General features: G+C 55.6%; 1 protein-coding gene across 4 annotated transcripts in view; it reads left to right on the top strand.

The window, feature by feature from the left end:
* The first annotated feature begins 1,724 nt into the window (after positions 1–1,724).
* Positions 1,725–26,330, top strand: part of ACSS2 (acyl-CoA synthetase short chain family member 2) — a 33,999-nt gene continuing 9,393 nt past the window's right edge. The window contains exons 1-8 of one of the 4 annotated variants that reach the window (XM_048080695.2): positions 1,725–1,747; positions 3,077–3,272; positions 20,265–20,356; positions 21,059–21,162; positions 21,457–21,529; positions 22,339–22,414; positions 23,476–23,590; positions 25,177–25,215. In XM_048080695.2, the coding sequence (XP_047936652.2) occupies positions 3,184–3,272; positions 20,265–20,356; positions 21,059–21,162; positions 21,457–21,529; positions 22,339–22,414; positions 23,476–23,590; positions 25,177–25,215 (588 nt within the window). In that variant the 5' untranslated portion in view covers positions 1,725–1,747; positions 3,077–3,183. Of the gene's footprint in view, positions 1,748–2,614; positions 2,855–3,076; positions 3,273–20,035; positions 20,176–20,264; positions 20,357–21,058; positions 21,163–21,456; positions 21,530–22,338; positions 22,415–23,475; positions 23,591–25,176; positions 25,216–26,330 lie in introns of those variants that run through there. The other 3 variants (XM_048080693.2, XM_048080694.2, XM_066978412.1) reach the window with 3 other exon arrangements.

The following is a 26,330-nucleotide window of genomic DNA, read 5'->3' as shown; positions in this document are numbered from 1 at the left end:
CCTGCCCAGCACTGGTTTCTTTTTCCCTGAGTTTCTGCAAGCAACCTTAATGTGCATTAACGTGTCTTATTTATGTGTTTTTTTTTTCCTTTACAGGAAGAGGAAGCGAAGGGCCTGAAGCGAAGCTGATTTCCTGGGGTTTCCTGGTGAGTCAGGAGCAGAGCTGGGAGCTGAGCTCCGAGCACGCCCTGCAGCACGCGGCCCCACCAAGCTCCAGGGCAGGAGCCCAGCTGGATGCAAGCTGCGCTGGGGCAGAGGGAGCTGGAGCAGCAAAGTATGGTCACGCAGCAAGAAATCATTGCAGGGAGGCCAGGACATGTCCGTATTTTGGCTGTGGACCATTGAAATGAAAGTTTGGGAAGGGTCATGTCTATGCCACAGTGCTGTCTAAACAACAGTGTGGCTCCCGGCCTTGTGCACTGGCATTTGGAGGATTATCGGGCTCCTGTGAGACAGCATGGGAAAATGTGCCCAGTAGGCTATTCTCAGTTTTCCTCCTTGCAGGTGGTTTGCGAGAGGTGCAGTGATTGCTCCCCATCAGGCAGCTTCTTGGCCACAGCTGGGGACGGCTGCAGCACAACTCCTCCAGCCGTGGCAGCCCACGCCGGGCAATGCTGGATGGAGGACAGCTGGGGCACGGCGCTGCCCCGGCCTCGGGGCTCTGTACGTCCTGCCCACAGCAGGCAACAGTTGCTTGTGAGAAATCATGCTGTCACCGAGCCTGGTGGAGAATTTCAGCTGGGCAAATCACTGGAAGCAAAAGCAGAAAGGAAGGAAGGAAACCAGAAGGTGCCTCCCAAACATGCAAAGCAGTGTCAGGGCACCTGTCCCAGGGCAGAAGAGCAAAAAGCCCATTCCCAGCAGTGGGGTGAACTGGGGGGGGGCCTGCCTGGCACGTGGGGAGCCAGGAGGTTCATTAGGGAACCACCAAGCCCTGCTTGTAAATGCAAAATCCTCCAGACTGAGGCTGCTAATTCTGAGGGCTGGCAGTTCATAATGGAAAATGTTCAGTGTGAGGTGGCTTCTGAAGGGCTTCTGAAGAAGTGTCGGGCTAAGTGTAAGTGAGGTACACTGGCCCTCTTTGCAGGACAGGACCAGTCCACTTTCCAGCTGGAGCAGTTGAACAATGTGCAATGTGTACCCCAAAGCTCTTGGGGCTGTGCCTGGCCCACAACTCCATGGGGTGTCCCATAACTCCTAAAACATCCATGCCAGGGTGCCCAGGTTGCAGGGATGAATTCAATTTTTCTTCAGAAACACCTTTTTGTAATAGGGAACTCGGAGGAAACAATAGTGCTGGCTGGGGGGGGGGGGAGGCACCTTGCAGAGTTTGGCTGTGTCTGTATCACATCTGCCTGTGGAGAGAGCCTGGGCTGGGAAACTGTGGGTTTGTGTTCCTGTAGCGTACAGCTACACGAGGCTCCCAGGGAGTGCATTAAACATGGAAAATAGCAAGGATCCCAGAATAGGCTGGACCTAATCGCTGACAGGAATACATGCCAAGTTCAAGATTCTGGATTTTTATCTTCTGAGTGCTCCTGGCCCTCAGCCCAAACCACCACAGAAATTGCCTCTGTCTCCAGAGTGAGCGGCTCCCCAGACGCAGTGGAGTTGTCTCGGAGGGATGATATTCCTCACTGCAGAAGGGACCTTCGAGGTTTCAGAAGGCTTCCCAGGCAATGCAATCAGGACACCCCAGCTCAAGGCAGGAAATATTAAGGATTAAGCTGAGAATGGGTCTGCTGAGGTAGGCACCAGCTCCTCTCCCTCAGAGCAGAGAATCAGACTGGTTCCTCGGGATACACTGGGTCCAACCTTCTGCTCCAGCTGGCCCCTGAGCATGGGCTGCTCAGGGGCTTGTCCTTTGAGTGCTTTTGAGGTAGCTGGAGGAGGAATTTTGTTGGGTGAAGAAGGATTTGGGGTGGGTGAAGGAGGTTCTCAGCCACAGCACCCTGTGCTGTTCCCCTGTGCCTGGCAAGGGGAGACCTGGCCCTGAGGGGACACAGCTCATGGGGACACTGCTGATGGCAGAGGTGTCACTGATGGGGCAGCACTGCTAGCGGGGGGGACACTGATGGCATGGTGGGACATCACTGGTGGGGGGACACCAGTGACAGGGGGACATGGCTGACTGGGTGGACTCCGCTGACGGGGAGACATGGCTGACAGGGGGACATGGCTGACAGGGGGACATGGCTGACACGGGGACATACTGGCTGATGGGGATATAGCTGCTGACAGGGGGACGCTGCTGACAGGGGGGCACGGCTGACAGGACGACACGGCTGACAGGGACATAGCTGCTGACAGGACGACACGGCTGACAGGAGACACCACTAACGGGGGGACACGGCTGGCAGGGGCCGCACCGCTGACAGGAGCACAGGGCTGACGAGGGGCACACGGCTGACAGGGACACTCGACCGGCAGCGGGGACACGGCCGACGGGAGGCCACCACCGGCGGGCACACCGGCGGGGACGCGCCGCCGCGGGCCACTCGGCCATCCGTCCCCCCGGCCGCAGCCGGGTGCGGGCGACCGCCCTCTGCCCGCGCCTGCTCCGGGGCGCCCGAGCCCGGCGGTGGCGCCGGGGCTGCGGGCGGGCGGGCGGGCGGTGAGGGGCGGTCCCCGCCGCCGTCTCCGTCCCCGTCGCGGTCCCCGCCCCCGGCTCCGCGCCGCTTTGAAGCGGGCTCGGCGGCGCCCTCCCGCTCAGAGCCGCCGGCGCCCGCCATGGTGCAGCCCGAGGAGCAGGCCCGGCTCTACCCGCCGCGGCCCGAGCTGCTGCCGGCGGCGCACGTCCCCTCGCTGCCCCACTACGAGCGCCTCTACCAGCGCTCCGTGGAGGAGCCGCAGGGTGAGGGGCTGGGGACGGGGACCCGCCGCGGGGGGCGGTCGCGGGACGGCGCCGCCGGAGCCGCCCGGGGGCTGCGGCCTCGGTGAGGGGAGCGGGAGCGGGAGCGGCCGCGCTGCCCGTTAGTTCTCTGAGGTGTTCGCGGGGAGGCGAAGCGTTCTTGTTAATTTTTCCCCTCATCCGCTTGGGTTCCCGGGTGATACGCTCCGGCCGTTGCTTTTGCAGAGTTCTGGGGTGACATTGCCAAGGAGTTCTACTGGAAGCGCCAGCACTCGGGGCCGTTTCTGAAGTACAACTTCGATGTGACGAAGGGGAAGATCTTCATTGAGTGGATGAAAGGGGCGACGACCAACATCTGCTACAACCTCCTGGATAGGAATGTCGGCGAGAAGAAGCTTGGGGACAAAGTTGCTTTTTACTGGTAAATAACCGTTTTTATTATGATGTGGGAAGTGTGTGAGCATAATGTTGAAGTGTACAAATGGTATTGATTGCTGTCGAGGTGAATTAAAACACGATAAAACCTGAGAGGCTTTAATCTTGGCATAGATACAGCAGGTGTTTGCTCTCTGTGTGCTCGAAAGGGGCTGTGTGACCGAGCTGCGCTGCCCAGCACGGCGTGGTGGCGGGGAGCTCCCGGCTCTCCTGGGCTGTACCTGCTGGGAGCCCTCGGGTGCTCTCCTGGCAGGTGCCACAAAGCCCCTGGGAAGTAGGAAGACAGGGATGGTAGAAATGGGGTCAGGAACAGCCAACATCCACAGTCAAAAAGCAAATTAAGCCTGTTGCTGTGTTCCGTGGGTCTGGCAAGCTTCTATTCCTGTGGCAAAAAGGTTCTTTCCCAAACCTTCTGTATTGATTCCTTGCACTTGAGCATATGTGGTGGTGTGATACTGTCCAAAAGGCTGGTTTTCAGAGCTTACCTTTTGGGAAGAAAAGTTAACTCCCAGCCTTATCTGAAACGTGCTTGTATTTTTTTTCTACCCCCAGAGTAGTTCATAGTTGGAAAAGCTCTGTGGAGTAGAATTTTTCATGTTGATACCAAATAAGTTTCTCTAGTGATATGTGAGGTCTAGAACCAATGCTCCACTGCAGAACAAGCTCAGCTGGCATCACAGGTGTGCCCCCAGGTTGAGAACAGTGCCTTGCCCACTCGTGTTTGGCTGCTCCCTTGAATTAGTATGTGTTTACTCTGCATCTGTGTTCCCCTGACTGTGTGGGGCAGCGCAGAATCAAAATGAAACAAATACAACTTGTTAGGATGCAATCATTTGTGTTAATCTGAGTCCCTTCAGAGGGGCTGCTGTAAAAGTCTTATCCTTATTTCAGTAAAAACACCAGGTGCTCTAATGGTGATCAGCGGTCCTCTAAGTGATTGTGTGCAGCTGAAGAGTCATCCCCACCATGTGTGGCTGTTACCTTGAGGTGATTTGTGGCTACTCTACTACAAAAAGAAACGTGCTTATAAAGTGTTGTTGTGGCTGTGATTGTAAAACTGGGTTCATATAAGCTGTTTCTATCCATACAGCTACTGCTTCAGCAAAAGAAAATTATACCTGCTGCCTAGCAAATAATCATACTGATGATAGTACACAGGTGAAATGGTGGAAAGTATTTACTTCCCTGCTAGTCAAACACATGTGCCAGCTCACTCAAATGTAAAATGACTTCAGCTTCTGAATGAAATTGTAAACTCATTCCGGTAAAGGTGTGGCAGCAAACAGCACCATTTGGCAGCCTCCTGGGCAGCCAGAGCAGCCAGCTGTTCTGGAGGGAGCGGGCGCATCCTGCATCCTTCTTCGTGCACATAAATCTCCTTGTGGCAGTTAGGCAGCAGCCTACAGCTCTAATTTTGTCTTAGTAAAGGCTTTTCTTGTTAGCTTTTCTGGCAGCCTTAGCGGGGTGTTTGATGCTGAGCAATACTTGCAGTGCATAGGTGGGTGTCAGTTGTGGTGTTTACAATGCTAAAAACAAGTCTGTCTTCATCCTTAGCAGGTGGTTTTTGATGACAACTTTGGGATAAACTCTCCCATCTTGGGTCTGTCGCGAATGGCTGATTCTGTGTCTGGAGCTGTCAGCTGTGGAGGTAATAGCGCAAGGGGTGGAAGAGGCACACTGAGCATGATGTGTGCAGCGCTGACCTGCAAGCTTGTGGTACAAGGAGCAGGGCTAAGGGTTGTTAACTGTAGAATCACTCTTCTGGGAACATGCACATGCCTCTCTGGACACACGCTTTTATCTTCAGTAACAAAATATACTTGTTGTCATCTTGTCCTTCCACGTTTTGCCTTTAAAAACTCTGTTGGACAAGCCTGGCTTTCTAAAAACACTTGAGACTTGTCAGACTGGTTGAAAGGTCAGAAGAGGAATGAGAGCCTCTGCAAGCCAAAGAGGTTTCCAAGGAAAAACTTGGGTTTTTGAAGTGCCTTGGCCAACTTCTTGCTTCTAAGGATGTCTGTAGAGCTGGGTAGGAGAAGAAGGGGCTGAGATGACCCTGAGGTATCACTGACTGCCCCAGCTGTATGAAAGCTTTGAAAAGATTTGAGGTCATGATCTTTGCTTTCAGAGAGAAAGCAGGAAAATGAACAGCATTTCCAGGCATCGCTGAGTGTATCTGAGGAGAAATGTGTCCTGACAAAAGTTAGAACAGCTCACTATGGCTGTGTTAAGTTTGGCGTGGGCTGGAAGGAGCTGGCAGCTCATCCCCATGGGCTCTCGCCAAGCTGCTCTGAAGGCTCCTGTACCACTGCCAGTCCCAGAGGGCACAGCTCAGCCCCGCTTGGAGGGTGTAAGCCCAGGGATGTGCGTTGGCCACCAGGCTCTTGGAGCAGCGCCATCATCAGGTTCACTGGCGAGCTGTTTGCCTCAGACGTGGGGCTGCTCTGTTGGCACAGAGGACGGTCCATGAGATTGCTTCACGCTGGGGGACTTGTACATAGGTGACTCTGCTGTGGTATCACCCCCTGGGTGCAGTTAGCGCTGCTGACTTCAAAATGACCACCCTGAGTTGTAGGAAATGCTGGTTCTCTGTTGCCTGTCTCGCTACGATATCTCTTGCTGCTTGCGAACGTTACAAGTATTTCTGTCCCCGCTGCTTTTGATTCCTCTTTCTGCTCGGTATTGCTGGGGTGGCCTAAAAAGGAACAGAAGAGCCAGGAAATGTTTCTGATAAAGTGCTGGTCTGAAAAGCGACATCTCTTTCATCGTTGTGTGGAAAGTCTGCAGGCAATAGCGCTGCAGCTGCTTGCAGGTAGATACCTGCCCTGGCGCTCGTGGGCACTGCACGCGCGTGGCTCTGCGCAGCCAGCTGGGACAGGGCATCTGCGTGGGACTTGGGGCAGTGCACAGACAAACCCTCACGTCTGTGTCGAAACGCCTGTTAATGATCTAGTGTAAACCTCTGCCTGGTGAGGCTGTGGAAGTAAAAATATAACCGGGTGGGAATTCAAGAAGCCAAACACCTAGTGTGGAGTTCTGCCATGTTCTTGCTAATTAGGCTCTGGGGTGCAGAGGTACGTAGAGGAAGTTTGTGTGTGACCTGTCTGTGTGACCTGGGCACAGCTGAAGCACTCATTTCTGAGCTCTGTTTCCCAAACCAGTCCGCCCAGCTGCAGCCCTGGTGGGACTAGGGGGCAGGAGATGGAGCTCAGTGTGCTACTTTTTGTCTCCTTGTTGCCTAGGTGCGTGGGTTTAGCAGGGTGCTGGTTTCTGCCAGCTTTGGAAGAACGTAGGTTTTTTGTTTTCTTGTGTTTTCATATGGAGTAATGCGTTTAGAAAGGAGAAGCGAAGGGTAGTGAAGGCAGCCAGAGCTTACTGCAGCTTTATTTAAAGGAGAGAATAGCTGATAATTGATCCCAATCTGGATCTTGAGCAAGTGTAACATGCAAAGATAAAATGAAGCTGTTTTTCTAAATGTAGAAGAGGATTTAGGGGGTTGTAGTCATAAGACTTCTTCCAATAAATCTTTCTGTAAGAAATAAACTTAGAGAATGGTTTTAAGTAAAATAAAATCATCTGGAAAGCAAAACACTACTCCCTGATCGCTACTAGATTTTTTTAAGAAACTGGAAATAGTTTTGTGGTTTGTGTTTGTTTGTTGTTTTGTTTTTTGGCAGCAGTCTTCCAGAGAGGATACAGATTGTCCTCGGTAGCTCAGTGCTCAGCCAAAGCTGAACGCCTGTTCGGTGTGAGCATGCTGCTGGGGCCCGGTGGGACGATGTCTCCCCTGCTGTGTCCTTGATCTGGTGGCTGTTGTTAGCAGAGTGGCAGCCCACAGCTCACGGTGGAGTGCTTGATTCTGGGATGAGCCACCTCTGAGCCAAAAATGAAGCCAGATGCTGCTGTACTTCAGTTGCACTTCTGCAAAGATCTGGATCTCTTCTGCTTGCAGGAATGAGCTTGCCTTAAACTGCTGAGAACAATCAGTGCTTTGCCTCCAGAACCCAGTGTGGGTTTGTGTTTGGTTTTTCTTTTCTTCCTTTAGATAACTTCACAGGTGTCTGTGTTCCATTACTGTCATGTACACGGATGCTGTGACTGAAGGTGGTGGCTGTTAACACCAAGAGTTTCAGAGGCACTTAATCATAGCCAGCTTCTACGCAGTGCTCTCAGCTCTGCTACTCCCGCTGGCTTCAGGACATCCGAAAGTCCTGTGCCAAACTGACTTTTCTTTGGTAACTTCCTGGATGATTTGTCATACTTGAGTGACACAGCCTCTTTCAACACTATTCTGGTAGTGAAAGCACGTCCTTGAATCACACAGCTGGTCTGGAGGGGGGAAAAAATATATATATAATCAAATCAGCCCTGGGAAAGCTGTGTTTGCTGCTACGCACCTCCAGGCGTGTGCCTGCATGCCGCTGAGGGCAGTCAAAGCACGGCTGCCACCAAACAGCTGCACCCAGTGCTGCTGCAGGGGGGCCCAGGTAAGTGCTGCAGCAGCGAGGGCCATTATGGAGAAGTTTCCATGTGTTTGGGGTCTTACCCAGGCTCTGCACAGCTCCCTTCTGCTGGTGGGGATGCGCACTGGGGAAGGGGGTGACCCTACTGGTCAGAGCAGAGGGGCCTTTTGGGGTACGTCCTCAGGGGGCTGGGTAGTCTCCCCGCTGCGTGCTGAGAGCAGTGTGATCGATCTGTGGTCTTGGCAGATCTTAATTATCCTGGAGGCATCGCTGGGCGGTACAGTGCTCTGCTTCCAGCAGGCAGGTGGGTTAGGTGCCCCAGAAGCGGGTAATAACGTGCGTTGAGTGTGCTCCTGCTCTATGAAACCATACATCGTGTGTGCTCCTTCAAGGGCAGTGACAGCCCTAGCTTTCCACCCCAGGAAGCAGAGCTGTCGCTGGTGGGTTTTGTGGCCTCTCTCGGCATGGCAGGGGGCGTTACAGAACTCTCTGTAGCAGCTGCACCTGAGCCCATGAGAACAAGGGTCCTCCGTCCTTCCAGCAGGGCACCTCTGCTGTGCGCGGCCCTTCCCGGCTCTGCTGCTCGGGGCTATGGGGAGCGGCAGCAGAAGCCTGGTGTCAAAGGAAGGAGGTCGGATGCTTCCAGGTGTCGAGGAGGGGTTTTCCTTATTTCTTTGGAATCCTTCCTGCGCCAGTACAGGGACAGTCACACCCCGGTGTGGTTAATGCCGTGGCAGTTGTGCAAGCAGCGCCTGTTTGGATGCTTGTGTGAGTGCGGGCTGGGACAGGAGCACTGGTAGCTCGTCCTCGGCTGCAGTGCTGGGGCCTCTCTCTCTTGCTGGATGCACTCTGTCCTCAGCTGCGGGCTGCTCCGAGCGCTGGCTGGTGTCATGCTGATAGGTACAGGTGCCGTGAGGAGGTGGTGCTGCCCCAGGGCAGCCTCGTGAGACCTGCACGAGGGTTTGGCCCGAGGGGATGGAAAACACTGGTCGGGGTCGGAAGCCTGTTTCTGGGGGCTGCGTGTTTGTGCTGAGATCTGGCATCTGCCAGCTTTCTGCTCTCATATCTTGAGGTGGTTGTGTCCTGAGCATTTCTGTTAATGGCTCATGCTTACTATGTTGCGTCCTACATCCTCTTTGTTTCTAGTGAAGTCTGAGGCAGTTTCCGCCTAAGAGATTGTGCCAAAGGATGAACTGAGCGTGTGAGAACAGCAAAATGCCTTCCTCGGGCTGCTGCTGTCCCTTCCAGTCAGAGGAGCGATGTGCAGGCTGTGCTTTCCTGGGTGCTGTGAGTCAGTGCTGAAGCCCCACGTTAGTCAGACAGCAGGCAGGTGCAGGCACACCAAGTTTGCTCCCTTCTGAGGGCAGATTTGGAAGCAGAGCTCGACTTGTCCCCAGCAGGTGCACGTGCCAGTTGGCTGAGAAGTGCTGGGAAGGATGCTTTGTTTGTTTCTGAGATCTCAAGCCCTGTTCTCCCTCTGCAGAGCCTTGTCCCGCTCAGGATGTGCTCTGGGAAGCTGGCAGGGCAGGAACAAGAGCAGGGAGAACTGGGATGTGCTCTCAGCCCGGAGCCTGTGCTGGTCCTGCTGGGAGGTCTCCGGCAGCTGGCAGGCCGCTGGCGGCGGTGCAGGGGCGCAGCAACGCGTGAGGGCTTCTCGGGCTGCAGCAGCAGCTGGCGAGGCCAAGGCTGGCAGAATGGGGCTTTTTCTCCCCTTTTAACAAAAGGGAGCCTGTGGACAGCACGGGTGCGATTGTTGAGGAGGGAGGGACTGTACGAGCAGCCTCTCCTGCTGGGGAGCACGAGCTGGTGGCAACGCTGAGCAGAGCAGGTTGCTTTTGGGCCGTCCCAGCTGTCTGTTTGCAGCCGCTTGCTCTGCAGCTCTTGGTAGCTGCTGCTGACAGGGTTACGCTGTCTGTCTGTAGCAATATGAAGGAATAGCCAGGAAGTATTTGACAGAGAAACAAGCTGGGTGTCAGTGGGTGCCCAGGATTAGATGGCACGTGCTCCAGAGGACTGCAGGAAGCTGAAGGTGAAGCTGCGGGGCTGCTGGCCGGGGTGTGCGGCGTGCTGCCGCTGGCGGGGCTCTGCCCGGTGCTGGGAGCAGTGGGGTGACCTGCCTCGTGTCCCCTCGGGATGGGGGTGAGCTCCCTGCGCTGTCTGGGCTGCTGCGAGGAGAAAGGCTGCGTGCTGAGCTGCTGGGGCTCGCTGCGGTGATGGTGAGCATGTGGACGGAGCTGTCGTCAGGCAGCCTTCGTGAGGTTTCCTGTAAGATATTAATCAAGAGACTAATTTAGCCATGGAGAGAAGAGAGGCCTTCTAATCAAGCTGGTTTAGCCTCACCCTTTGCTTCCTCTCTGAGCGGTCACCTCTCAGGATCACAGCAGGTTCCCCAGTGTTGCTGCTGTCTGGTCTGGCAACAGGGGCCAGGCTCATGTGCCCCCTCCAGCATCTCCTGCTGCTGCTGGTGAGACCAAGCCCGGGGCCTGGCTCTGACGGGTGCGGGGCTGGGGCTTTGTCTAACGGGATCCTGCCTGCGGGGCTGTCAGCGTCCCGTTGCCTGCAGTGCGGTGCTGCAGGGTAAGTGAGACCTGCGGCTGCTTCTGTCTTACTAGCTGGTATTTTTTTTTCTCATGCTCGTCTTTGGACTGACAGGGTCTGGCTGTAGCTCAGCACAAGCAACTTAGTAATTTTCCTGGAGCTGCTTCTTGTACCTCTGCCCTAACGCTGGCTTGCACCCTTCCCAAAGCCACCTCCGTGCACACTTCTGGGTGTGTCGTTGCACAATAACTACCCGGGGAAGTACGGGAGCTCCTGGATTTTCTCACAGCCTGTGAAACTTGCATCTTGCAACTCTGGCAGACATTGTAGGCACCTGGGTATGTTCTTAGAATAGTCTGCTCCCTGCTGGGAGGGACGCTGGGGTTACGCAAGGGTTGCACGTTGTGAGGATTGGCAGAGGAACTGAAACTGCAGGTGGATAAATGGAGTTCAAGGACAGAGAGGTTGCTGACCTCCCGTACAGATCGAGGGCGTGCTCCTTTGCAGGGAAGATCAGAGCCTTCAGTTTGCTCACTGGAGTGGAAAACCTGATTATTTTGGCTGCGTGGATGGTTTGTGCATTCTCCTCCAGCACCGCCGTGTGAAAGGCAAAGACGCAGGCAAGGAATTAGGCTTGAAGCGGATGAGGCTTGCTCAGAGTGGGGGCATTTACAGGGGACAGAGTGGTCAGGCCTTACAAGAAGTGCAGATGGGTACTTGTTACAAGCGTGGCAGTTTGTTCATGGGGAGCTGCGTTTGTTGTGCCTGGTGGGCTTTCTGTGCCCGGAGCTGTGAGGCTGCAGTATCGATTTACCGAGGCGCTGATGAAGTCTCTCAGCAGCACGAGGAGCTGACGTTCAGTCAGTCCCGTGTCAGAGCTGCTACACCTGCCTGGGGCAGGCTCTCCGTCTCTGCGTTTCTGCATGCCGTTTGTTGGAGATGTCACCAGGTGGTGTGGGACAAAGTCAGGAGCCCTGGCGGTTCTCTGCGGGTTCAGAGCCCGTCCTGCTGGCAGGTGCCACCTCCCTTCTGCAGGGGAATCCCGCAGGGAGATCAGCCGCCTTCCTGGCTGCCTTTTTGTATCCGCATACCCGCTGGTTCAGCCCTCCTGGTGCCACTGCCCATCCTCTGGGGGATGTGTGTGATACAGAGTGAGAGGGCGGGCCAGCAGGTGACACCTGCCCATCACCTGCAGGGATTTGAGGCATGATGTTGACAGCCCTCCAAAAACCTGACTGAAGGCACGACTCCTCATCATGGGCTCGGTGGATATCTTCTGAGCCCCAGTGAAACCAGCTTACTTGGCCTTCAGTGTTTGTGTCTTGAAAATCCGGCAGCATGCTCACGCAGAGCTGCACCGCTTTCCAAAACGGGGTGCTCACCAGCTGCGGGCAGCCTGTTGGCTAGTTCACTTACCCCAGCTTCGCCCAGGATATGTTTCGTAGCCCGGCTGCAAACTGTTTAAACAAGGCATCAGCTGTGTGGTGCTGGAAATAAGCTCTCCTTCTGCTGGGCTGGTAAAAATAGTCCGTGCTCCTCTGACAATATTACTTATGGTAAACATCTAAAATGTTTCCTCCCGTGTCAAACTATCTCGCTGTCCTGCAGCACGCAGAGGGGTTGGCTCGCAGGGCTAGCGGCGGTGGCTGAGGTCGGCCAAGCTCTCTGACCTTGCACAGGAGCTCTGTCACAGCCCTGTGATCCCCAGGCCTTTTGTTTTAAGGGTGAATGGAGCTGGCTCTAAATAAAACAGGTAATAAGCAATTGCTGTTCTTTGTTGGCTGTCTTGTGTTGTAAAATACTTAAAGAACTTAATTAGGGTTAATGCGTGTTCTCTTTACATGATGGTTACTCAAAAAAAAAAAAAAGGGCAGGAACAAGTGAAGCTGCAGGACAGGAGGCCTCCCCTCGCTGCTGAACCCGCTCCCATCAGCGCAGGAGGACCGCTGGCACCACCACCAGGGGGTTCGTCTGGGGGGGCTGTCAGCTCTCTGCCTTGTTTGAGCAAATGTGCCAAAGCAATAGAAGATCCTCCTTGAAAAGGGCCTCAGCAGCTGCTGGCAGTGCTAAAAACGTGCCTCTCAAGCATCAGGCGCTCAGGTGGGAACACGAGCAGCACAAGCCCCATCCATCGGCTTTCCTCACTTGCTGACGTGGGCTGGTTGACACCGGCGGTGCTGTCAGTTGGTGGTGGCTCCTTCAGAGCTGTCCGAGCATCCTAGAGCCTGGTGAAAGGGGCTTGGAGCAGGTTTTAGGGCACAGCCAGGGAGATGAGTGGAAGAATCGTGGGGAATTGTGTGTCCACCTCGGGCTGGGTTGTGTGCTGCAGGCGGTGCTCAGGGCACAGCGAAGCGAATGGTGTTTGGACTGCAAAAAATAAATATTATTTCTTTAGGTGCCTCTGGTACTTGTTCAGATTCTGAAGGGCTGCGAGGAGCTGAGAATGTCCTTAATGAGAAGGAAGGACAGCAAGATGGATTGGATCTTGCTGTGGGACACTAGCAACCTCGCAGGGTGCTGGGTGTTTTCACTGCAGGCTGTTCCCATCCCGCCGCTTCCAGAGGCAATCAGCGGGCCGAGGCCCTGGCCAGAAAGCAGGCGGTGGCCCAGGGTCCCTCTGGAAACGAGCTCCGTTTCGCTGCTTTGGCACAGGGCTTGGGCACTGTTTGCTGGCCTTGTTTGGGTTTCTCTGCAGCAGGAGGAACCTGTTCTCCATAGCTACGTGGTCAACTTCCAGCTGAAAAGGTTTGGCTCAGAGACAGAGCTGGCAGTGGAGTTGTCTTAGGTCTTACCTGTGTGTATGGGGGCACTGGAGTGGAAAATTATAGGGTTTCTGAGATAGCTGTATGGATCTGAAAAGTGGTGGTGTTAAGTGGATATGTTTTTTCTTTTCCCCAGGATTTGTTGCCAGGTTTGCCTAGCAGCCTTCTCGTGAAGCGCTGCCAAGTGTTTTTGGAGAGGCTGAAAGCCCCTTCACTAGTCCCTCCCAGGCTATGCTCTGTCATTACACAACTTCTTCTTTCTCGATCTGTGTCATGACGCAACAGGATTTGAGTGTGATTGCAGGGAATGTGGAGGCTGAGCTTTCTGGCAAACCTCTTGTAAAAACCTTCAGCCTTCCCAGAACTCCTCGGGGTATTTCCTGCCGTGTATCACCACTGAGGTGGGTGATAGGGGCGGTAAGCACGGCAGGGGTGGCCAATCTGTCCTACTCTTAGGAAACTTTTTCATGAATGCTTTTTGCAAACCTGCTTGAGCTCCCCAGCTTTCTCCCGGAGTGCAGAACCCTGCTGGAAACACTTCTGCTCCGAGCAGTCTGTTTAGGAGCATTCCCATCTTGAACGACCCATGTGCCAGCGAATACATCCTCTGTTTTCCGTGAAGCTGTCTTGTTCGGGTTAGCTCACCCAGCTGGCCTCCCCAGACCTCCACTTCAACCTCGTCTGTTCTTGCAAGGAGTGAGACTTTTAAAGGGTTCCTTCTACTCCAGCGCTGTTCCTGTGCCGTTTGGGATAAGCAAGGCTAGGTGTAGGGTGCGAACCCACCTCTCCTTTAGCCTCAGTGGCTGTCCCAAGCCACCAGGCCGTCTCAGACCCTCCTGCAGGCCACCGGCTTCCCGGCCCTCTGAGCGCAGCCCAGGCCAGATGGCACGGGGGAGGCTGTGAGCAGGTGAGAGCCCCGCTAGCTGCACGCAGCCTGCGCGTGTCAGCGCCGGCTCCGAGGGCCTGGGGCTCCGGCCGCCCACGCGGCGTGCACGTGAGCCCGTTCCCCACACGGCAGCGGCTCAGCCCGGCCAAGCTCTGCCTGGCATTTCGGCGGCTCTAATTCTGGAGCCGGGGTGACCGGGAAGCCGAGGGCTGGCTGGCTGCCCCCTGTGGCCTCGCACGTGAGGTGGCCTGGGAAGCGCTCCGGGAAGCGCTCCGTCCTCCTTGTATCCCTGCTCCGGGGCTGGGCTGCTGGCCGGGGAGGAGCTGGGAGACTGCTGTCTGCGTTCCCTCGTGCACCAGCTTGGTCCGTCGCTCAGGAGGGGTTTGGGCTCCGACCGTGCTCCGGTCTGGGTGGCACTGGGGGCGCTTTGCAGCGACCTTCTCCCAGTGCCTGTGTCCGCTCTGCGGGAAGCTTTCTGCAGGTCTCTGCTGAGCGAGTTCTCCCCATCGCACTGCATCACTGGGAAGGGTCCTCTGCTCTCCCACCACCTCCTTCCAACTGGAATCTGTTTCTTGGAGGGTGCTCCCCGCTAGCTAAGATGCAGAGCCTCTCCCCTGCACTAAGCAGAGCTGTTCTGGGAGCTTCTGCAACCTCCCTGCTGCCTGCCGAATGACCCCTGCTGGCCTCGAGGTGGTTTGCTTTGCTCTGGAAACACCTGCCGGGTCCCCAGAGGGACTGGTTGCTGCAGGAGCATCCCCGGAGCACTTCCTCTGCATCGTCCACACCCTCCTGGTTCTCCCCCTTCTTCCAGCAGGCCTTAAGGGGAGGTGAGAGGAGCTCTACCTGGCTCCTTGGGGCTCTCTTCCTTGCTGCTGCCACCTCCTTGCTGGATTCTGCCTGGAGCCAAGCCATGCCCCAAACCCCACTGCCCTCAGGGACTGACAGCTGGCAGTCCCGGTGATTTGGGACCCCTCTGCTTGTGAGCTCGGGGCCGTGCTTGTATGTGAGAGTAATACGGTCACAGAAGCTTAAGGGAGGAACAAAATAATCTTCAGCCCCTTTGGTCCTCAGGGGGAGTGTTTACAGGGGCTGGGTAGGCTCTGGCATTGTGCCCCACTTTGTCTGCAGTGGTTTGTATGATTTTATTTATTTTTTTTTTCTCCTTCCCCTGTCTAATGTGAACTGACACCCTGCAGATCTGCGGATGTTCTGGCAGATCTTGAGGACGCCTAACACTTCAGTTGCTCAGCTTCCATCATCTTCTCCTGCGCGCCAGCTTCTCTTAGCGGTGTTATAACCCCTGTAAACCACAATTATCATCAGCAATTACCCTGAAAACCATAACTTCCACTGATGCAACCTGCGCTTCCTGCTGTTCCACACAAACGCTGCGTCATTGCATAAGGGAGCTGGATTCAACCAGGTTATGTAAATAATTGTTACTTAGAAATGTGATGAAAGAGAAACCAAAGAGCATTGGCTTACTGTTGGCTCAGCTCCCCTCGGTCCGCTTGGGCGCTCTGGAAGCGTGCGTCCCCTTGGCCGGGGAGTTGTAGCGGGTCCAGAAGTCCCCACCCCATCCCGCTTGTTGTCCTGCGGCTGAGCTGCGGCAGCTAAAATGGGCTCAGCTGGCTGGGATGGCAGCGCAGTGCCCTCTCGGTTATGTGTGGTTGGAGCAGAGCAGTGCTCTAAAAAACCTTGTAGTCAGTCCCGATGCTCGAGGGAGCGCCGAACTCCTTAACCTGCTGCGCCGCAGGTGCCTGGGCATGGATCCGGCCCCAGCCCCGCTCCCACACCACCGCTCCTCAGCCGCCGCGGCTCCCCAGGGTCCCTGCTGGAGTCGATGCGTCTCAGGTCGCGTAGCTGCTCCTACAAACCCTCTTCCCTGCTGTGCAGTGAACGTGCAACGCTAAATCTCCCACTAGCCTGCATGATCACTCTTATGGGGAGGCTCGACCTCGAGGTAGCCTGCCCTACGTGTGTGCCAGGTGAAATATGGCTGTGGCTCTGCATCGCCAGCGTCGGGCTGCCGGCCGAGCAGGCAGCCTGGCTGTAAGTGTGGTTTAGCTGCGGAGGCAAGAACTGTTCGGGCTTCCCACCTGCAGCTCTCTTCCTCCCTTACATCGCAGCGTTTGGGCCCCGCTCGTGGCGGAGGAGCTCTGCAGAGCCCGCGCTGCCCCTGACACGTGGCCGGGGCTCCGTTCTGTGCGGGGCTCGGTGCCGCTGTGGCGATGGCACCGGCTGCCCTTGGGCTGTCTGCTCCTGGTGGCAAATGGCTGCGGGCAGCTGGGAAGCCCTCAGCTGTGCACAGAGCTGGAGGTTTTCAACACCCGGCCTTGGAAGGGGCGTAGCTGGGGGTTTGGTTTAAGGCTCCGTTTACCTGAGGGCTTCTCCAGTGCTAAAAACTTCGGTGCGGCCCTGCCGTGGTCCAGACGACCTTGTGACACTTGGATCCCTAGCTGTTAAATGCAGGGTTCAGCTTGGGGGAGACAAGAAACCTGTTCGGCTGAAGCTGGGTTTTGCTGGGTGTTTCATCTAGCGGTGTGCCTGGGGGGTTGCAAGTTGGTTTCTGTTTTCAGAGGCAGGCTTGCTGTTAGCTCCAAGATCACACACCGGCAGTCACGGGCACCACCACTGTCATCTGTTTTCATCAGCAGTGCTTAAAGACATACCTGGGGACTTGGGCTGCTCAGAGGTGAGCACTCTGGTCATGTTTTCGTGCTGTTTCTGAGTGCTATTTATGTATCTTTCAGTTGATTTTTTTGGACAAGTGAGTCTGTGTGAGATGCTCAGGACTGATGGTTCTTGCTTTTACCTGCTGGGCACCGGAGGGAAGATGCTCACAGAACTTTGCTTCCAGGAATCCACAAGCTCCTTTCTGACGCACGCAGCACTTCGTAGCATGCAAGCAGGCATTCCTTTAAATGCCCCGTCTGAAATGCTTCATTGTGGTGGCTTTTGTGCCAGAGAAGAGGGCAGAACAATCCCTGAGTGCTCTTGCAACCCGTTGAGTGTAGCTGCGGGCACTGCGAGCTATTTTCAGACGCAAGGAGACTCGAAACAATCGCTTGCTCTTGAGAGGTCCGCGAGGTCCCCGCAGGAGGCGCGTTGGCAGCGGGTGTCCTCTGCAGAAGCAGGCTCTCCCTGAAGGCGAGGGCCGCCCTAATCTGAATTCATCGTCCCGAAGACTGAGGTTTCCCCCTCCTCGTGCTGGTGGAGCTCTTCTGCGGTCACGAGGATGAAGCCCAGAGAGGACTCTGAAAAGCCCTTTGAAAACCTTTGCAAAAGTTTAAACTTCCCTTGGGCCTCGCACTCCCTCCCCACGTTTCTCTGGCCATGCCATGTGGGTGCTGGCGTTAGGGACGAGCCTGGCCGTGTGCCCTGGCCCCAGCCCCTCCTCGTGGCCTGGAAAAGAGTAGGACCTGGCTACGGGACACGTGAGATGGGGGCAAGGACGGATGGGTGGGGTTGTGTCCCCAGCGGGTGCTGTGCCCGGGAAGGCAGCATGGAGGTGCCAGGCCCGGGACGGGTGCTGCTCACCCCAGCAGCTGTGCTCCGCGGCGGCCCCGGGCTGTGCCGTCCCCATTGGCCCCGGCCCCGTCCCACCGTCAGCTCATCCCGCGGAGCAAATGGGTGCCTGGGAGGCCTGTCTGTGGGCAGGGCAGGGCAGGCTCTGTCGCAACCCGCGGGAGGAACGCGGTCAGCAAGTGCTCGAAGTGGGGAGCCAAACCTTGCCGGGCTCGGCCCTGATCCTCCCGGGCTGTACACCCAGAGCAGCGCCCTCCTGCCCCTTCCCGGGCCGCTCTCGTGGCACTGACCCGATGGGCGAAGCTGCTTTCCCTGCCCCGGGCAGCCGGCTGCTCTCTGCTCTGCCCCTGGCTAAGGCAGCCCCAGGGCTCAGCTCCTGCCCCTCGTGCAGTCCCCAAGCAGCTGCAGCAGCCGTGGGCTGCCTGCCCGAGAGGGGAAGCCGTCTTTTGGGGCAGCCTGCTCTAGTCCTTCCTCCTGAAGAGCTTTTCTTCCAGTGAAGGTTGTAACGCTGTGCTGGGGCAGAGCGTGGGCACGGCAGGGTGCCCCCTCCCTGCCCCGTTCCTCAGGCTTGGGCTGGGCTCGGGGTTGCACAACGCCCAGCAGCCCCGGGAGCGAGGCCTTCAGGTGAGGGGTTAGTGGGCTGCAGTGCTCCAGCTCCTCTCGGGAAGCTTTATAATTGTACTGCAGAGAGATTTTAGAACCAGGCTTGTCCCTGAGGCGCAGTGCTCCTGCGTGTCTGGCCCAAGCTGGTCAGCACTGCTCACCACAGCGCTGCTGCCCCGAGGAGCCCTATGTGCGGGGAGGGACAGTAACGGGAGGAGATGCTCTTCCCTCAAGTCAGCCGAGCCACAGCTGCTCGGCCCAGCTCTTTGACCCTCGAGTAATAAAATCGGAAAGGAAATCCTCTGATTTCCTGGTTCCTCTCCACTAGCGAGAGCCCCGCTGCGAGGGAACCCGTTGAACGGTCTCATGTCACGCAGCTGAGTTGTCGTGAAGCAACGCCCTCGGTTATGGGAGGGGAAGGGGAGGAAGCTGCTCAGGCCAGGGCTGAGCTGCCTGCCCCAAACACTGCTGCTCCTTCTCAGGAGTCTTGGTATTCACGTTTCTTTTCCTCTGTGCTTACAAAGGGGCAAACTTGCCTAAAGGATCCGGCCGGGAATCCCCTTTCAGGAGTGGCCGGTTGGAGGTGTGCTGCACATCAGCGCAGGTATCAGCGGAGCCGATTGCTAGAGCCCAGTGGCAGCCACAGGAATAAACGGGACGAGCTGAGTTTGTAGGCGGCAGATCCACGAGCGGTTCTCGAAGGGCATCGTGCGCGTGTATCCACCGGTCCTGAAAGGCCCTGCCCGGGGCGGAGGTGCGGGGCTTGTGTCTGTGGGGCTCCCCCAGCCTTTGCGCCGCTCCCAGCAGGAGCGCATCTGCCAGCAGAGCACGTGGCTCCCTGCTGCTGTCGTGCTGACGCAGAGCAGCCGTTCCTGGGGAATTACGTGAGAAATGAGAGTATTTCCCTTACCCGTTCCTGTGCCAGAGCAGCTCTCCTTCCCCTTGCCTTGCTGGGGGAGGGGGGAGCAGTGGCTGCTTTTAGCTAGAATTTGGTGTGTCTGTGCGCGCTCGGGGCTGTTTGGGATGCTAAAGGTGTGAGGTTTGTGTTCCCGACTTAGAGGGAGCCTGGCCGCAGTCCTGAGGACGGAGCCGCGTGGAGGTGCGCCCTGGCCTCTCCCCAGCACTGGTGTTGTCTTTCACTCCCCTGCACGTAGTCGAGGGGACACTTCTCAAGGGGAACTGTCAGCTGAGAGCCACGGCTATTCTTCTAGGGGTCACTCGTGTTGGTGTGCTGGCTGCCTGGGGAGAGACCAGGGGAAGTGTCTCCCTCCTTCCCGGCTGTGGGAGACTGCTGCCCTGCTGCGTGGGAAGTCACGTCAACTTTTCCTTGCTAATCTCTTGATCTGTCGGGGGTGCCACCTCGTTTCCTGCTCTGCAGTAGCTGAAGCCTTGTGTTGCGTTAAAACTAGGTGTGTTTTTATGTTGGTAACAGACCGTTTCCCTGGGGATGTGACATTTCTGTTCCATCTCTGGGTGCAGCTCTTGGCCCTTCTCACTGGGGTGCCTAATGCCAAGGTCCCGCTGGACTGGCACCGCAGTTACAGGAGCCCGGGGCTGGTTCGGGGCGTCACAGAGTAACTGAGCTAGGAAAGGACCCATAAGATCATCAAGTCCAACCATTCAGGGAGGACCACAGGCAGAAAATAATGCGGAGCAGGCCTGGCACTTAACAAATACACGTGTGTATAAATATATGACCTTGGAATATAAGACAGCCCTTGGCATCCTGTCCCAGTTCATCAGGCAGTAGGCATGCAGGGGCTGGGTGGTGCTGCAGGACAACACTGGCCAATGTCTCATGCAGACAAGTCTGCAGGCGTAAGTGTGTGCGAGCAGGGGTGCCATACCACAGATCCCAGCTTCCTCGTGACCTGTGCACTCTCGGCTTTGGTTCTCTTAGCCCCTTCTTCCTCCGTCTGCTCTCTGAAAGCACCACGTATTTACACTGTGGGCGTTCGGTTGTGTTTAATTGTAGTCACTTACGTGGGGATGGGGACTTTGGACTAAATTGTCCCACTATTGGAAAACTTTAGTCCGGAATTGGATTTCTGGGGTTTGGTTACTCTGTGCTCGGAAGGGCAGGTGAGGACATCGGTGTTGCCCACAAGGGTAAGTACCTCCGAGTCTGCAGGATCACTGTTACGCTGTAGTGCCTGTACAGTAACAAACACCACCTTGTTGGTTTTTTTTTTTTCCAGGGAAGGGAACGAGCCTGGGGATTCTATGAAAATCACCTACAGCGAGCTGCTGCACAAAGTCTGTCAGTTTGCCAATGTCCTCCGCAACCAAGGTAGGCGGCTGGAGCAACAGGAGCACTGAGTACCGGGAAAGCATTAGGCTGGTTTTTGACACTGTGTCTGTTCTCTGCGTGGCTGCTAGGCTGTTGAGTAATTCTGTGCAAAGTGCTTCACTTCTCCGTTGGCTTCCACAGCTGTAGAGGAGGGTATGTGCAGGTTTGCTCTGCACGTTCATCTCCAGTTCTATATGTGAAAGCTCGTCAGTGCTGCTCATGTCAGCTGTACCAGGGAAGAACCTGTGCTCAAAGCTTCCTGCTCTTGGACTTTTCCAACTAGCAGTGGGCACTGGTTACATTTCTGCCTCCTTCAAGGGACTGAACCTGTCTGATCAGAACATGGAGCATTTGTTGCAGTCACCTTACAAGAGCTGTGGGGCTTGAAAGGCAAAGTGCACGTGCCTGATGTTCCTGGACAGGCTGGGGCTCTCTTTCTGGTCACCACTGGTGTAAAGTTCCTCACATTTCAAGTGTCTGCCACGGCTGCGTGGGCATTGCTGGGAGATGGCAGTGGAAGCTCATGCCTGTGGACGCTTGCTTTGGCCTGGAGAGCTGAGGTGTTCCACGCAAGGCTGGTTCAGCTCTAGCTCCAGCTGAAGCTTTACTGTGTGTATATAAACATTGACTTTCCTGTATAGATGCTTCCTTCGATGTAACGTGTTCGTTTTGATGAATGACATGTCTGTTTTCCCTCCACAGGTGTGAAGAAAGGAGACAGAATTTCCATCTACCTGCCGATGATCCTGGAGCTGGTGATAGCCATGCTCGCCTGTGCCAGGATCGGGGCTCTTCACTCCGTTGTGGTAGGAGCAAGCCCTGCGCATCGCTCTCAGTGCAGGGCTGTTGGGGGGGAGCAGCTCCTGGTTTTAGGAGGGTGAGGAGAGAGAGAAGCTGGAAGAGCTGAAAAGAGGGGCACTGACCATAAGATGGATGGAAACTAAAGTAATGCTCTGTTTCCTAGCCCTCTTCTGCACCACGGAATGAGCTCCTCTAGTGCTCTCCATCGATGCTGGGTGGTATTGTTTATGGTGGGGGAGCAGCACAGCTGTGGCCATCCCTGTTGCGTCGCTTGTTAACTTGGTCGTGTGATCTGTCAGTTTGCAGGTTTCTCAGCGAACTCTCTTTGTGAGCGGATTCTTGACTGCGGTTGTTCTCTCCTCATTACGGCAGGTAAAACGTGCTTCAGTGCCCCTGACCCTGAGCTGTTTCTGTTGGCTGTCTGAAAGGTCTGTATTTTAAAAGCCAGATGTGCTTGGAATTGGGAGAGGAAGGGGCGGTGCTTCAGCTGAGCTGCTGCGAGGCAGTTACGCTGCTTGTAGCTGTGCTTGAGCACTGTTTTCCACTTTGAATGTACAGCAGAGCATCTAAGCAGCCCGCCCACTTTGTCCTGTACAGCATGATGTCACCAGCTGATAATAACATGTTTCCAAATGCTTCTCATCCATGTTTCTCTCCAAAATAAGCCAGATGTTTGCAAGATGTATCATTTATGGGGCAGTCCAAATATGAGGATTCCCTCCCTTCCCGGTTTCAAGGAAATTCCTATCTCAACTCCCAAACTTGTAAAGCAAAGAATACGGAAAGTGGTGGTGTTTGCATGTAAGCCCACTGCGTTTTCCACAGCTGTTTTCTGAGACAGTGCTGTTACTATTAATAGATCCATGGCATGGAAAGGACCCGCTAAACTTTACAATCTGCGTTCTGGCCACATTGGATTGTTCCCCCAGGATATCCCCAAGAGCCTTGTCGGGTCAAATCTGAACCTCTCCCAGGGAAAGAATTTCACCATTTCTCTTGGCATCCTTTTCTCTAGACCAAAGGGATATATTAGGAAACCTTTCCCATCAGCTGCTTGTCGTCTTTCCCTCCCTCTGGTGCATGAGTTCTGCTCTGTCCTCGTGAAGCTGCCTGTCGTTTCTAGCTGTCCCAGGCTGCCTTGGCTGAGGAGCCTCTCTCAAGTTTTCCTTACTGTTTTGTAGATGCCTTTTATCGAGGAGACAAGCTGGTCAACTTGAAGCAGATTGCAGACGAAGCCCTCCAGAAATGTAAAGACAAGTAAGTTCAGATTCCTTTGTGAGAAGGGCATTTATTGGAATCTGCTCCCGCACAACTGGGAATGGAAACTTTTGTAGATTGGCAGACTGGAGCAGGTCTGACACAAGCTGCAGTAAGCCTTTCAAAAGTAACACGCAGTTCAACTACCTTGTCTTAAAAATATTTTCTTTAAACTTTGCTCTTGTCCATTCAGACCTGGAGGCCCGCGTGTTGGATGGGAGGATTTGCTGGAGATGTACTGTATAATCCCAAATCCCTGCAACCCGTGGCAGATCTCCCAGTGCTGTAGCAGCAGCTTGTAGAGCGGGAGGGAATAACACACCTCTGTACACAGTGTGCGTGGTCTGACACAACGCTGTGGTACATGCTGAGATGTGGCTTAAATCTTGCCTAAAAACCACTTGTTCTACAATAATGAAATAAAACAGAACTATTTCAGCTCTGGGAAATGGCTGTGTAACAGGAAGCAGCACTTCAATTGGCATGCACCAACGTGTGCTTAGGATCAGTGCCTGGCTGCGCACAGGTGCGTGGTTAAGCTGCTCCATTTTAAAAAGGTCTTTGCTGAAATACTGGTACGTCACAGGCAGGCAGATACCATCACACTTTACTGAAAGGGAAATAAACAGGGTGAAATGACTTTGACAGTGACCGCATCTGTAAGCCTGGCACACTGGAGACCACACCTAGATCCTTACACTTCCACACCAAAGCTTCCTCTTCTGATTGCTCTCCCTTCTTCATTGGCAAGAGATGCAGGTCACGATAACAGATAGCGTTCCCTGGGGGTTGGGATGGGGGAAGACAGGCATTGGTAATGACTTGTTTGTAACCTTTTGTTTAGCAGGCGAAGTGTTCCTGGCTTGGTAAGGTAGAATAAAAGCAACAAATTTGTAGAAAAATGTTGTTGACATTGCTGACAGTGTGGGCACACGGGCAGCATATGATGCTTAAGAAACGCAGCTCAGGGCCTCTGCTCTGCTTTCAGTGCAGCCCATAAAACCCCCGAAGGGCAGGCTTAGCTGGAGCAGCCTGAGCTGATGGCCCCTTTCCCTTTACAGGGGCTCCCCTTTGAAAAAGTGCATTGTGGTGAAGCACATGGGGAGGGAAGAGATAGCAGTGGACGGGACGTGCAGCAAGTCTCCCCCTCTCAAAAGGCTGTGCCAGGACGTACAGGTATGCTCCTGGGGGCTGGGGCTGGGGGCGTTTTCTCTTCTGTAAGTCAGAGCCCAGCAAATCGCTCGGTGTGAAACCACTGTAGAGCTCCCCTGGATGCTCCTGTTTTCTGACTCCTGTTCCTGCTTTCTCCCTGCTTGCTGTTGTTGCGTTGTGAGTGGTATGAAGAAGGGTTCCTTTGTCTTCCCCAAGATCCCTTCCCTGCAGCTTTCTTTAACACCATCACTAGCCGCCAACCTGCGGGATCCCTGAAAGCACAGCAGGGCGCAGCTTCCCCAGGCTGGATGCTGTTAGGACGAGGACAAGATGGTGCTTTCCTCTGTCCAGTGAAGGACTCTCCCATTTTAATCCTGTGTCTATCTCCCCTTTTGTGCAAGGAGCAATGACTTCCTGCACTGTAGCTGTGACGGTGGGAACGGGAGAGAGAAGATTTGTTCTTGGGGCCTGAGCCCAGGCCCCACGGTAACAATCGTAAGCTGGGAATAATGCAGTCACTGTGTAGCTGGCACAGGAACTGTGTCAGCTGTTGGGGCTGGGGCTTTCCCTCGCAACTGAAACCAGATGAAAGGATGTGGGCCAGAGACATGTGGCTAGATGGGGGTGGAAGGAGGAGAAGGTGTCAGGAGCCGTGGCATCCTGCTGAGCTCCTGGGGCTGGGCTCAGCCCTGCTGCACCTGGCAGCCAGGTACTGCCTTCATCCTCCCATCACCACCCAGCACTAACAGCGTGCTCCGTGTCGCGTGGCATTGTCTTCTGTCCCTAAATGTTTGGCAATTCCTAAATGTTTGGTAATTAATTCACAGCAGTGCATCGAGTTGTCCCTAGGTGCTGGGATACGGCCCGTGCAGGCTGGCGCTTGCCCAGAGATGGGCTGTGGGTGGGGGACGCGTTTGAGCTTTGGGCTCTGCCTTCAAAGGGAAGGTCCCTGCACACCCTGGCACAAGCCCAGCAGATGAAGTGTCTTTCAGTTGACTTTGCTTGTTCAGCTGTGTTGATTTTATTGGGGTGTCGCTCACTGTTTGCCAGCCTGGCCGTATTACGCTGGTCTGCCTTGCCCCTCCTCTCGCTAGGAGAGGGGAGCTGCAAAGGGGTGGGAAGGCGGGAGCAGGCCGGCATTTGTTGTGCTTACCCAGCTGGGAAGCTGCGGCGCAGCCAGCCCCCGCGCTGCTGCTGCTTTTGGTGATCTGAGGCTACTGAGCGGCCTCCCGGCGGAGGCAGGAGCAGGGCTGCCTGTTGTTACCCTCTGGGTCTTGCTGCTGTTCTTGTTCAGACACTTTAATAAAGATCGCCCTCCCCCGTGAGTGCACTTTTACTGTTCGTTTGCCTGTGTAACGCTGTTAGGGGGCTGCGTGCCTGCCCTGTGCTTCTGTACCCAGCTGGCCCCGAGACCTGCCTGGAGGTGACGGGGTACCTAGGGAAGGTGATGGAAGTGGTAAGGGTGCTGCTTAGAGCGCTTCTCCTGGCCTGGGTGCTGGGGCCGTGCCCTCTCCAGCCTGCCAGGCCGATTTTCCAACTCCTTGCCTGCAAAGCCTGGTCTGGATCCTCCGCTTCTCAACTTTCACACCCTCTTTGTGGATTTTTAACAGGAAAAAAAGGCTGAGAGCTCACAGAGACTCCATCCCAAGGTATTTACGCACAGCTCTGCCTTTCTCCCCTCAGCACCTCCCCTCTCCAGCCCTCCACCTTTCTAACCACTCCGGCTCTGCGTGGCCACACGTGCCCCCCTAATCGGGTTGCCAGCAGTTGCATGTTAGCGATAGATCTCACTCGCTGCTTGGCTGCAGTCACCGGGCTCTGCCTCCCTCTGCCCAGCGGCACGGGAGCGATGAATGAGGGCGGTCGGGGCACTGCGGGGGCTCTGACAGCCTCTGGAAGGAGAAGCAGAGGGTGAGGAGGTGCGTGTGTGCAGGGCTGCTCGCCTGCCTTCTGTTTCCTCTTCACCGGGAGCAGTCCAGCCCCCTTGTTTTCTTTCACGAAGGCCGTGCGGCACAGCCTGGGGTTAGTGGCACCGACTTTGCTGCCAGAAGCAAATCTGCTTCTGTAAAGCCACCTGAACGCACGTGAGCGTGCTGGCAAGGTGAAGTGCAGAACCACTGGGACTTGCTGCCAGCTCTGGGATGACGTTTTACCCCTTTCCCTCTAAAAGCAGTTCTCGCAATGTGCTTCCCTTCGTCGCAAGGCTGGCAGGAGTCACGTGCAGCTCCCCGGCCCTGGCGGTGTGCTGGGGGCAGGAAGCCTGGGGCTCCAGGGCCTGGACTCTGCTCGTCCCGGCCGAGGAGCTGCAGCCTCAGGGCCCCACGTAAAGCAAGCGCAGGCCCGCCAGCACGGGTGCTCTGCTGGAGCACCCGGAGAGCCCGGGCTTGCGTGCTGGGATGGGCTGTTACTGATCAGCATCGCCGCGTGCTGTTGGAGGCTCAGGTGTTCCCCAGTTCTGCTGGGGGCCCTCAGCATCAGCCGCCCCAGGGCCTCGCTGACTGCCCCAGTGGGATGCCTCCGGAGAGTGCTGGCTCCTGGCCTGGCTCTATCGAGCTCTAGTTACCTAAAAACCTACCTAGATCAGGGCAGCCCGGCTTGCCCAGCTCAGGTGTGCAGGGCAGCTCTCAGACGGCAGGCACCTTTGTCTCTGCTCCATCCCTCAGCTCTGGGTCTCCTTCCTTTTTACCCTGACAGCTTAACTGGGTCGGGGAGAGGCAGCACGTCCTGCTGGGCCCCCTGGTTTGGGAGCTGTCGGGCAGGCCTG

Source organism: Anser cygnoides, chromosome 16 (genome assembly GCF_040182565.1).
Source record: "Anser cygnoides isolate HZ-2024a breed goose chromosome 16, Taihu_goose_T2T_genome, whole genome shotgun sequence".
Lineage (NCBI taxonomy): Eukaryota > Metazoa > Chordata > Aves > Anseriformes > Anatidae > Anser > Anser cygnoides.
The sequence above is the reverse complement of the archived record's forward strand: the minus strand, read 5'-3'. Positions and strand labels throughout refer to the sequence as shown.